The sequence below is a fragment of the Sorex fumeus genome, unplaced genomic scaffold (genome assembly GCF_029834395.1).
Source record: "Sorex fumeus unplaced genomic scaffold, SorFum_2.1 ptg000015l, whole genome shotgun sequence".
Taxonomy (NCBI): Eukaryota; Metazoa; Chordata; class Mammalia; order Eulipotyphla; family Soricidae; genus Sorex; species Sorex fumeus.
In genome coordinates this window covers 18,792,863-18,806,090 of record NW_026606072.1, presented here as the reverse complement: position 1 = coordinate 18,806,090, position 13,228 = coordinate 18,792,863, and the positions used below count along the sequence as shown (strand labels likewise).

The window sequence follows — 13,228 nt, the reverse complement described above, 5'->3', positions numbered from 1 at the left end:
CCCCATTTACACTAAAACTAGTTAAAAAAAGTGTATTACCATATACTACAGACATTTTCCCAAGCTATTTCATAGGAGACAATGCAGCAAACACTAAATCTCAAATTAAAAACTCTACTATAAGAAAAAAATCTGCATAACTTAACTTTTCCCAGTTCAATCTGATGACATTTATTTATTTATTTTTAAGGTGCTATTTTAAATATTTTATTTATTTTTTAAAATTTTTATTAGTGAGACACCATCAGGTACAGTTGTAGACTTACAAATTTTGTGCTTGGGTTTCAATTATACAATGATCAAATACCCATCCCTCCACCAGTGCCCTTTTCCCACCACCACGGATTCTGATGACTTTTAGTAAAATGCCTATTAATTATGCAATACAAATTTTTTGTAGTAGTCTGAGAAACCCTGATGGGAACATTAAAATTAAGTGCACCTTTCACAAGAGAGTTAAGTCCTAAAAATATTTTCCCTGGAAGTAAATAAAAATCAAGGGTTTATATTGCACTGATCACTCATTTTAAAATATTGCTAAAATTTCCTAATATTAGCCAGTACTGGGTTTGTTAAGATATATGGACAACTTGGGTGTGATCCTCTGGACTGATACCCACGGTACATTGCCGGGTGTGAAGAGAGCACAGATTTGGGAATAGCTCCTGAGTACTGCTGGAGCAAAAAAGAAAAAAGAAAAAAATTTTTTTCTGAAATTTTCTCAGAGAGCAGTTTTCTGCAAATAATAGTAAACTAGCATTACTCATGGTCATGTAATTTGATATTCACTCTTACTAGATATTTAAAGTTTGTTACAGTTTCTCTTGAGATTTTTTCCGTTCGGCAGAATTAGGACATCTGATATGTCCCTATATGAGTGTGATTTCTCCAAAGAATTAAAGTGCCCCATGCACTTTTGAGGTTAAAATTCAAACTTACTTATTTTCTTTTGTTCGTCCAGTATCAATTACAAACACAACATCTGGAATAGTGATACCTGTCTCTGCAATATTTGTTGCTAAGACAATCTGAAACAGAAATAGTCAAAATAGTTAGGCAATAATTTTCAGCAAAATGCCATTATCTAAATTTCCTAATTTTAAATTACAAATTTTAAAAAGCAAGTTTCAGTTTTTATTTTCAAAAACTCGTAATTTCCCATTATCGTGTCATTTAAATTTGTTGTAGTTTTCATCACTTTAGCTTGCCATTCAGCTAAATTCACACATTCCTTCCAACAAAAATACCATCCCCTAATTCTAGTTAGTCATCTTAAAAATGTCATAAGGAATGGGAAATTGGGTCAGAAAACAGAGACAGATTCGCATAATCCTTTACAATTATAAAAGCAAAACAAAACAGTAAACTAGAGGAGAAGAACTGGTTTGCTGTTCTATGATTTAATAGCTCAGTGACCTTCGACAAGCGATTTTACCTCTCTGTACTTCAGTTACCTCAACTGTGAATTAGAAGGTAGAAGTAGATGATTTCGTAGGTCCCTTTCTAGCTCTAAAACTCTTAATGGTGATGGCTGTGTGGTGCAGTCTTCCACCATTTTTTTTCTGTTGACTCCTTGAAAGTAAAACATTTAGGAAATTCTAGGTCAATCCTAAGTACTACACTATCTCAATTCTGTTTTCCAATACTCAATGCTGGCTTTTCTTACTCATTTTATCCTAAGAAAAAGAACCCAGATCATTAAGATGGGACCTAGGAGATCATTTTACTTAGATGGGACCTAGGAGATCATTTTACTGCAGTAGCATTACATTTTTCTTTTGTTGAGAAGGGGAAATTCTTCAAACAAAATTTTACAGGGAAGTTCAAATGTTAGTCTTAGCACTCCTGGAATACTCAAAATACAACTATAAAACATCACTTTAATTCTAACCCCTTTTCAGGATGAGAAATTGAAACTGAGTGGGTACTAAAAGCCCCAAATATGGCAGCTTGATAAAGGAACTCAGGTCACCTGCATTTTAGCTAGGATCTTTCTGGGAGCAATCTGTTCCTCCTAATTCCAACACTGTGCTATTTTTCCCACTGTGTGAAAGATTTCAAAATCTGAGAAACTCTCTTCATTCAGAACCTAAACAAAATAATATGAAGATAATTTCTTAATTTAATGTCCAATAACAAAAAGAGTAAGGCTCCTGAGAGCTAACATCCTTCATGATACTTTTTAAGGAAAAGCAGTGATTTTTCAAAAAAGAACATTCATGCCATATGTTGTAACTACCACTCACCTAAGTAGGCTTGTCCCTTTAATCATTTATAAACATGTTACTTGACTTTTACTATGGGGTAGACTTCTGATTCTGTTCAGCTGCATAACATCTAAAGACTGCTATCCATAAGGCACTTAGATTTATTTGATAATAAACTACTTCAGTTTCAGGAAATATGTTCAGATGAATCACGTAAACAAGATGTACTGAATTTTTACCTTCCTGACTCCTGGAGGAGGAAGTGTGAAGGCTGCAGCTTGATCTTGAGTTGAAAGAATAGAATGCAGAGCTATCACTTTATATCTGAAAGTTAAAATCATAGTTCTTAGCAAGAGTTTCCCTTTAGAAGACACTGCAAAGAACAACAAAATTTATTTGCAAATAGGAAATGAGTTAAGATTTTTATTACGAAAGTTCCCATCTCACAAAAATTGTGGAAGTTATAAAGTGAGCCCATGGAGGTTCATCATAGAGGAAAACTTTTGTATGAATAAACTATATGAACTATGAGGTTTAAGAAATTTTTTAAGTACGTTCTACAATGCCGAAGTAATAATCATGACATCAGTAATAAACTACTAAGATAGATACAGTAAACAGCCAAGTCAGTATGCATCTAAAATCTCGCTGGGAATCTGTATCATTCACTGGATTGGGAAAAGCTATCACCATCTTATTTTTAAGCACAAGATTCCAACTGCTTAGTCATAGTAACAGAAAAAAATGTAGAAATAGTAAATTTTTGGCAGATAAAATGCGCTAATAGAAATGTTAAAACAAAAATAAACGTGCTTCATCGTGGACAATTTTAACAAGATGAAGAAACTGAAAGCTCTGAGCAAGTGTTTTAATATCTGAAACATTTTCCCATTTTGAAACTATCTAGGAGGAGGCTCGAGAGATAATACAGTGGGTAAGGTGCTTCCTTGCACAGGCCAATCTGGGTTGAATTTCTGCACCCTATACAGTCTGTTGGAACTGCCAGGAGTAATCCTTGAGCACAGAGCCAGGAGAAAGTCCTTAGCACTACTGGGTGTAACATTCCCCCCCGCCCCCAAACAAAACAAAAATATTTAGGAATATAATGAAGAGCTGTAGTTACCGTTCAGAAGACAATCTTCTGTCAGCTGATAGGAGATCATATAACTGTTGGATATGAGCAAGGCCTGGTAAAAAGATCAATACTGCTCCTTCAATATTTCTGAACTGGGGACTTCTGTCTGAAAAGTTTTAAAAACAATATCCAAAATAAGAAATAAGAAACAGCATGCAAGATATTGATAGAACACCTTAAAATCTTTATCAATATAAATGATGCAGGGGCTAGTGAGAAAGTAGCAAGAACACACGCTTTGCATATAGGAAGTTCTAGGATTGAAAATGCTTCCAACTCCAACCATTCCACCCCCTGCTCAGACAAAAAACTGGGACACATCAGAAATAGATGTATACCTAAATACGTAAGAAGTTCCAAAATGAGATCTAGGTTGATTTTATGAGGATTCATGTAGAGAATGGCATGTTGAGTACGGTTGCTGTACTTCTGGTAAAATGGATTTAAATCAACGACACCTGTTCCAGTTTGAACTGGGATGTAATCCTAAAAGAAACAAAATCAGAAAAAATTAGAGAAAAAACCCAGCATTATTCTGAGACAAATAAACACTATCCTCCCGTTGTTCATCGATTTGCTCGAGTGGGCCCAGTAATGTCTCCATTTTGAGACTTGTTGTTACTGTGTTTGGCATATTGAATACGTCATGAGTAGCTTGCCAGGCTTTGCCATGTGGGCGAGATACTCTCGGTAGCTTGCTGGGGGCTCTCAGAGAGGGGCAGAGGAATCGAACCCGGCTCAGCTTGGCTGGCTGCGCACAAGGCAAACGCCCTACCACTGTGCTATGGCTCCAACCCATTCTGAGATTAAAAAAAAAAAAATAAAAAAAAATAAAAAAAGAGGTGTATTTAACCAAATTCTATTTCTCATATTATTGTTAAACTTAAGTTTATTTTTAAAGTATAAAGAGTATAAAATTCCATCTCCTATAATTTAATTTCATCCAGTCTCCTGAAGTACAGTACTTAACTTTTTATTCTGGAATGTAGATACTAAATTAAAGAAGAATTTGAGGAAAAGCAGAATAATGTATGCATTATTTTGTGGCAATAAAAAAGGAACCCCATTACAAAAGAGGTCAGAATACCTTCAACAAATGGTTTATATCTGTTTCATGATGTCTAGATTCTACTTTAATACAAATTGTTCTTTTGATGTACTTTATATTTTCTGAAATCATTCCTTAGTTTCCAATTTCTTTTTTTTGTGGGGGAGGAGTTGTGGGGCATACCTGGCAGTGCTCAGGGCTTATTTCTGGCTCTGCACTCAGGGATCCCTCCCGGAGGGCTTAGGAGTCCAACTGGGGTGCTGGGGATAGAATCTGGACGGGCCATGTGTAAGGCAAGCACTCTACCCACTTTACTATCTATCTGACCTCTAGTTTCTAATTTCTATCTCTGTAGTTTTAGGAGAAAGATTTTTGTTTTTGTTTCCTTGATTTATCTGCTTAATTAAAAGATAAGGTAATTTGACTTTGGATACATGCATAAAATATCATGGATTCATGATAAAACTGAACACAGCCTGTCCGCAATGCACAAACAAAGACTTTGTTTTATTTATAAGAACCTGTCACTGAAATGAACTAAGAACTCTGCTTAGCCTGGATATGCATTATAAAATTAAGGCGAGTTCACAGAGGCTGCAAAGTAAACAAATGAAAAAGATTTAGATACTGATTCTGCCAACACCTTTGACTAACAAAGGTGTTAACTTGATAAAGCAGAGAAAATCAGGTGAGAGAGACAGCACAGAGGTAAGGCACCTGCCTCGTATGCAGCCAGCACACCATCCCCGCAACCCACCCGGAACATGAGACATGGCACCCTGAGGCATATTCACTGCCAGGAGTGACTACTGAGTACCCAGAGCCAGGAATGCCCTCTGAGCATTGGTGAGTGTGACCCATCTATCCCCTCCCCAACAAAAGGGGAGAGTAAATCACTACAAATTTACTTAATACACTGACCACGCTATTAAACAACAAACATGGCTTACCTTTATGAGTCAAAATAGTATGATAAAAATACAAACTGAAGACTACAGTCTTTGAAACAAAGATAACAGAAATAACCTTTAAAATATGCTCACAACAAAATGTTTCTTCTTTACCACATTATACTTGAATTTACTGTGATGGCTGTATGATTTAAAAATTCTAATTTTGCTTTTGCTGTGGATACAATAGAATGATCATATATTTCAAACATTTCCTTTTTACCTGGTACTTTCTTATTCCCCCTGCTTTGCCCGTAACATTAATGGTTATTTCTTCTTCCTCCTCCAGAAATTTTTGACAATATTCTGAGTCTTTCTCCAGGACAAAGCCTGTTTCTTCTATTATATCTTCAAGATGGAAAACCTGCAAGGTTAACACACGTAAATGGCGAGTTCAAATTCTTAAATGCATTTCAATAAATACCATTTTACAGAACAGAATGATGGCTATCTTTTGAGTGTCACCAACATTAACTGAGGAAATTATGATAAAAAGCTATTTTCTACATTATTTGGAAATAAAAAACCTGGTTAAGAGAGATGAATCTGTCGATAGAAGTTGCAGGAAAAATTATATTGTGGTGTACATTTTTTATATATGAACACTGATTAAAAGAGCAGTTTTTACATTAAAGACACAAAGGAAGAGTCAGACTTAGTTGCATTTAAGGGGTGGGTGAAAAAAAAATTATTGCCACACAGCTTTCCTCAGTCTGGATGTTTTATTTTTGTACTTCTTAGGTATATTCTTCAGCAATATCCTCTATCTCCACTAACCCACCCACCTTCTGGTGAGAGACTATCAAACATTTGATACCAAGCACTGTCTCCAACTTTTCTGAATTGCAGTACCCTAGGAATAGACCATGGCCAAGACCACAAAAACCTGTATTCTTTTAAAAACTCATTTTTATTGTGATTTAGATAATACAGTAAAAATAATATTGTTTGTAGTTTTGTGTTTTTTTTGGTGTGTGTGTGGGGGGGAGGAGTTACACCCAGTGGTGCTCAGGGCTTACTCCTGGCACTGTATTCAGGGATCACCCCTGGCAGTTCAGGGGACCATCTGAGATGCTGGGGATCCAACCCAGGCTGGACAAGTGCAAGGCGAGGACTTCACCTACTGTATTATCACTCCGGCTCCCTTAATGTTTATAGTTTTTTTTTTGTTTTTGCTTTTTGGGTCACACCCAGCGATGTGCAGGGGTTACTCCTGGCTGTGCGCTCAGGAATTACCCCTGGCGGTGCTCAGGGGACCATATGGGATGCTGGGAATTGAACCCGGGTCCGCCGCATGCAAGGCAAAACCCCTACCCGCTGTGCTATTGCTCCAGCCCCAATGTTTATAGTTTTGATGAAAAAATGTTAAAGTTACTGTACCTTAACTATCACCGAGCCCAAAACCCTCCACTACTGGCTTTACATCACTTCCATTCTCCCCCTCAATGCTTGGTAACTTCAGTTCTGTAATCCAAGGCTAATGGTTGGTCCTTGTCCATACTGTTTATTTCCTTGTTTTATTTCTCTATACCCCATGGATGAGTGAGATCATCTCTCACTCTCACTCATCTTCTCCCTCTAACTTTTGCTTAACATGATGCGCTACAGTTCCATTCAAACTGCAGAATTTTTTTTCTTAGAATCGAAAAGTAATCTATCTGTTGTCGGACATTTAGTTTGTTAAGGACATAGATTCTGGGAAAACTCACTGCTGGAAGGGGATTATTACATATGCATCATAAAGAAAGCTTACCTCAACAGGATAACTTCTTCCAGAAATTCTGAGAATGGGGCAGTGTGTGAAATACGTAGAAAACTTGTCACTGTCTACAGTTGCACTCATTAAAATCAAATGTAGATCAGATCGTTTCTGTAAAATTTCCTTCAGAATAACTAGCAGAAAGTCTGACTGGACGCTTCTTTCGTGAACCTAGTATAGAGGAGTAAAAATTAATCACAAGGGGTCAGGAAGGCAGTTAAAGGGCGGGCGTACATGTTTGGCACGCTTTCTGCCCCGAGTTTAATGTCTGCAACCATGTGCCACCCCTACCCGCCCCCCAACCACTGGGAGTTAGTCCTAGTGGCCTCTAAGCACTGCAGGTGTGCTCTCGAGACTGTATGGTGCCATGAATTGAACCTAGGGATTTTGCATGCAAAGTACGGACTCCAGTCCTTTGTTATTTCTCCAACCTGCAATATTGTATTTACTGTATTTATAAAGATTAGCATGAGACATATTTGTTGGAGGAAATGAAAAAATGATTATATACAAGGCATCTGACATTTAGTAAGTATAAAGAAAACAAGAGCTATATTACTATAATTTTTACATTAAAAATTTTGGTGCATTGTCCATCTTTGGGACCTGCCTTATCAATCTAAGATGTGTACTATCAGTTCTCCCCTCTCTGGAGAAGCCTGTGCTCTCTCTTGAGTGCCTTTCTCTCTCCTTCCATGTTCCTAAATAAAACTATGCCACCCCTCTGCCTACAAGTAACATTGTAGCTTATGTAACATGATTACAACAATGTTAGTATTTATGATTTTGAGGTATAAAATCACTACACATTCATACCACCAAGGACCGGAGATCCTCTACTATCTGAAGTAATATTTTTTTAATATACTGATCTGAACCCAATTATAGAATAACCTTACCTCATCTACAATAACATGAGACACGTTAGTTAAGAGGCCATCTTCTTGAAGTTTCCTTAGCAAAACTCCTGTTGTACAATACAGCAAACGGGTAGATTCACTAGCTCGAGATTCCATCCGGATCTGATATCCACACAAAGAATTCTGAAGGGAGTACACAAAGCCAAGATTAGAGTCCCACAAGTAACTTAGGAAGCACTGTAAAAAGTGAAGCTCTGGAGAGATATCTCCAATATTGTTGTCAGGCACCAGGTTGAATCTCATTTCCTGGGCACCCGAAGTGGGGAACGGGTGAGCCCAGCCCCAGTTCCAACAGAGCCCGGGCAGCTGGAAACCTACAGAACCCAATCACCGACATGCAACGGTCCAGCTTCACAGGCTTAGAACAAGCCCTTTATGCATAAGAATAAATCTGCTGAGAAATTCAGGAATGCGGCTTTTATTAGGACCTGAATTTGGGGCAGACTTGGGTGGTGGTGGAAAAATTCAAAATAAAGGTGCTGGATAGCTGTTATGGTGGTGGGGTTGGTGTTGGAATATTCAATGTAATAAATTATAATAAACTTTATTAAAATAAAATAAAATTGGGGAGAAATGGGCTGGAGCGACAGCACAGCGGTAGGGCGTTGTCTGCCTTGCACGCAGCCAACATGGCCTACCCGAGTTCGATTCCTCCATCCCTCTCAGAAAGCCCGGCAAGCTACCAGTGACGTATTTGATATGCCAAACACAGTAACAAGTCTCACAATGTTGCTGGGCCCACTCGAGCAAATCGATAACAACGGGAGGACAGTGACAGTGGGGGGAAACAATGAAGCTCTGTTGGTCAAGAGTGTGACCGTATTGTAGAAAGCATGACCTGCGTGTGTGAGCACCTGTGTTCCATTCTGGCACCACAGAAAAAATAAAAATTAACACGGAACAAGAACATTTTCTTATTATGTAGCACAATTAAATCTATTTAGTGCAATTTACTACAAAATTATTTTTATATTCTTCATTTATACAAAAACACCTATTTTGGTAACTTTAAGCAAGAAAATCTTTTTTTTTTCAGTGTCGGGAAAATTATTCACAGGCTTCAAATACCACGAATATGATGATGAAAACGTCAATAGATATCCACTTAATTTCATAATATCTTGGAGTGCCTACAGTATTGTCTACTTATCTATCAAGATCTCTTTGAAACTATCATCATTAAGTAACAGCTGCTGTCAGCAATAGTGTCTATTACTTCAGTTATTCATTTGCATGCCTGTCATCCTCTCTATAAGTACCTGATAGGATAGAAATTGTGTGTTTTTACTCTCTACATGCCCTGAAAGAAACTCAACTTGTTATATTAAAATTTTTAAATGAAGGGGACGAACTGGCAGGCTATCGAATGTAGCCTGCCCACAGGGCAGAGTCTGGCAAACTCCCCGTGGCGTACCAAATATGCCAAATACCAGTAACAATGATGGGTCTCATTCTCCTAAAGAGCCTTGAATATAGTCTCAGGGTTAGGATGAAAGAGACGTTACTGGGGCCTGCTCGAGGCTTCGATGAATAACAGGAAGATGAAAAGATGAAAAATGAAATGATGATGAAATGAAGGGGTACCATTCGTAAACAGACACAAAAATGTAACTACCATCTCTAGAAAGAATTCATCAAAGTATAATTAAGTTGTTATCTGAACTCAGAATTCATCTTATTTGGTTGTAAACAATTTTACTACTTTTTACTCTTTATACTCACTTAGGTTAAGGTTGTTCAATTCCGTACAAACTGTATGGCAAACATAATGGATAAACACTTTTTCCATTTAAAAAAATACCGGGTTTGAAAGTTGTATTTCCTATTTTACCTTCTATTCATTGAAAATAAAACAATAATAAAAAACCTGGGATAATTCCACAGAAAATTGCAAATACACACGCACACACACGTTATGTTTATTAAATGTGCCTGCGTGTATGAGTCACATTTGTTTCAGTATTCTCTAAATGTTCAAATTAGTATACTACACCTTAGAATACATAACTATTAAAATAAGTATTTTTCTTCTGAGAATTTAAATGACAAATCGCAAATATTCTTTTCATATGATAGCTATCAAAGAAAACATGAAAAGGACCTGATATTCGTTACTCAGCAACAGGAACAGGCGGAAGTCATGGAGGGGACAGGGTCCACCCGAGTATACGGAGCAAAGCCATGCTCCCACTCACAGGCTGACTAAATACCATCTTACCTTTCCACCAGGCCCATTTTCACAGCCCAGTTCCTCACAAACTCTTGTAGCCAAGCTCACAGCTGAGATTCTTCGGGGCTGGGTGCAGACGATGTTACATTTACCTGCTCCCCACTCATTGAGAAGCAAATCTTCCAAGAGAAAGTGCGGAACTTGAGTACTTTTACCACTCCCGGTTTCACCTGCCACAACTACTACCCGGTGCCTTTTGAGTGTGTCAACAATGGAATTTCGATGTTTGAACACAGGCAACGCTTGCCTTTCCTTCAGAAGTCTCTGGTACTTAGGTGTGCTTTGTAATTTTCTAAAGAGGTTTCTAATGGGTTCCAAGTCTTCTGCTTTTTCTGATTCCAAAGATGGGGCAGAAAAATCCTCATCAGATACTAAATTTTCCCAAGATTCCTCAGGATCTTCAGAATTTTCTTTCTTATTTTCAGAATGCTTTTGTTGCTGCTGCTGCTGTTGTTTCAGTTTATTCAGAAGTTTAGCAATAAAAAGATCTCGTGGTTTATTGGTTTCCATTTTATTTAATTCTTCCTTTTTCTTTTCTGCATCACTCCATTCCAGCCAAACATCTCGGTAAGTAGGAGGAAGTAACTGATGCACTGACTATAAAGGAATAAAACAGCATGTTACTTTTTTTTTTTTTTTGCTTTTTGGGTCATACCCAGCGATGCACAGGGGTTACTCCTGGCTCTGCACTCAGGAATTACTCCTGGCGGTGCTCGGGGGACCATATGGGATGCTGGGAATCGAACCCAGGTTGGCTGCGTGCAAGGGAAATGCCCTACCCGCTGTGCTATTGTTCCAGCCCCAGCATGTTACTTTTATAAACTATCTGATGCCAAAATTCAACAGACTGAAATTTTGAAGGATAAGTATCTTCCTCTGGAACTGTAATCTGTCTCTTAATCCAGTAATTACTTGAAGATATATACACATATGGGATTGGAGCAATTGCACAGTGGGTAAGACATTTGCTTTGCACACTACCAACTTGCGTTTGAGCCCTGGCACACAGTATGATCCCCTGAGCCCTGCCAGGGGAAAGCCCTGAGCACAGATAGGTGTGTCTCCCCACCCTTGCAAAAAGGTGTACAAGCATATTATATAAGTTATAAAGAAACTACATGAAGTCTTCCAGACTTGCCAACTGTGCATCCTTGGCAAACAAGCTTCCCCGTGACTCAATTTTCTACATTCGTAAAATGGGGTTCCCTCAGAGGCATACTTTAAATTAGAAAAATTACTTACTCCTGGAACATTATAACATTACTATTGCTGGAAGTAGGGCCTTCCTGGGAACCCGAGGACCATTATTATCAAATGGACTTTGAACCTGATTAGGGTCCTGTCCACTGGCAGCCCCTTCCTGAATACAGCTCTTGAAATCAGTGATGCACTGAGCGAAACTCTGGTCTCACCCTCATCTCTGTAAAGCATTTCTACATAAGGTACCCGCTTACATTTGACAGCTGTATAATCTAAAGCAAAGCATTTAAACAAGTTACATTTTATAACAAGTCCTGTTATAAAAGAGTCACAGAAATATAACATTGGCAAAACTTAGCTTACCGCATCTTATTTTGCAAAATGAAGGAATTAAAGATGTAACTTCACTGTGGTTGGCAAGTGAGCTCAATGGGCTGGTGTGTGTACTATGCATGTTGAAGGCCGGGGTTCGATACTTGAGCACTGCACCCTCCCTCCCCCTCAACTCCCTTAACATAAGAAACTTTCCCTGCAGAAACTGGAAATTGTTGGAAATCCATTAAATTAGTTGAAATTTTCAGTGGTTCTAATTTCCTTAAAGATATACATAGGCCAGAGCGAATAGTAAAGCAGGAAGGGCTCTGCCTATGCGTGGCAAACCTGAGTTTAATCCCTGGCACCCCATATGGTGGTAATTTCTGAGGCGGAGCCTGAAATAAACTTTGAGCACCACAAGGAGTTGTCCCAAAACAAAACACACAAACAAAAAAAGACACATTTATTATTAAAATAAGAAATGGAGACAACGAGGAAAAGAACGAACATTGGGTTCCTTTAAAAGTGCTTCCTTTGGGGGCTGGAGCAATAGCACAGCGGGTAGGGTGTTTGCCTTGCATGTGGCCAATCCGGCTTCGATTCCCAGCACCCCATATGGTCCCCTGAGCACTGCCAGGGGTAATTCCTGAGTGCAGAGCCAGGAGTAACCCCTGTGCATCGCCAGGTATGACCCAAGAAGCCAATAAATAAATAAATAAATAAAAAATAAAAGTGCTTCCTTTGGTAGGTCAGAAAGATCCTGCAGGAGTTAACAGGGCCAGAGCAATAGTTTAGTGATTAGGGCATTTGCTTTGTACAGCACAGTGGGTAGGGTGTTTGCCTTATGTGCGGCCAACCCGGGTTCGATTCCTACCCCCTCTTGGAGAGCCCGGCAAGCTCCTGAGAGTATTCCGCCCACAAGGCAAAGCCTGGCAAGCTACACCTGACGTATTCGATATACCAAAAACAGTAACAAGTCTCACAATGGAGACCTTACTGGTGCCCACTCAAGCAAATAGATGAGCAACGGGAGGACAGTGCAGACAGTGCAGTGCAGTGGCCAACCTGGGTCTGATCCCCTGACACCCCATGCGGTTCCTGGAATCCCATAAGATCCCTGAGCACTGCTGGGAATGGTACTCAGCAAAAAAAAAAAAAAAAAAAAAAAAAAAAAAAAAAAAAAAAAAGTTAAGGTGCTTGCTTTGTTATGTGCTTGATTCTGATCCCTAACATCAAGTATGATCCCCTGAGCACCAGAGACGCTTCTGAGCAACACAGGGAATGGCCCAACACCCTGAAGCTCTATACGCCCAATTCACAAAGGGTTTCCTTAAGTAGTATTTTACTGTAAACTTTCTTTAAACTGGATGCTTAGAATTAATATAAACTAAAATTGAAAACTAGAACTAATACCTTTTTATTAACTCAGAACATAAAAAATTCTTCGCCCAATTCATAAAGGGT

At 38.6% G+C, this 13,228-nt stretch overlaps 1 protein-coding gene across 2 annotated transcripts in view; it reads right to left on the bottom strand.

Moving 5' to 3' along the window:
* DHX29 (DExH-box helicase 29) overlaps positions 1-13,228 on the bottom strand; it is a 48,747-nt gene that overhangs the window by 15,401 nt on the left and 20,118 nt on the right. For both annotated transcript variants that reach the window (XM_056112145.1, XM_056112146.1), the window contains exons 11-18: positions 10,238-10,846; positions 7,999-8,142; positions 7,094-7,270; positions 5,564-5,704; positions 3,681-3,828; positions 3,331-3,448; positions 2,447-2,531; positions 940-1,028 (exon numbers count right to left, since the gene is read on the bottom strand). In XM_056112145.1, coding sequence (XP_055968120.1) covers positions 940-1,028; positions 2,447-2,531; positions 3,331-3,448; positions 3,681-3,828; positions 5,564-5,704; positions 7,094-7,270; positions 7,999-8,142; positions 10,238-10,846 — 1,511 coding nt within the window. The remainder of the gene's footprint in view (positions 1-939; positions 1,029-2,446; positions 2,532-3,330; positions 3,449-3,680; positions 3,829-5,563; positions 5,705-7,093; positions 7,271-7,998; positions 8,143-10,237; positions 10,847-13,228) is intronic.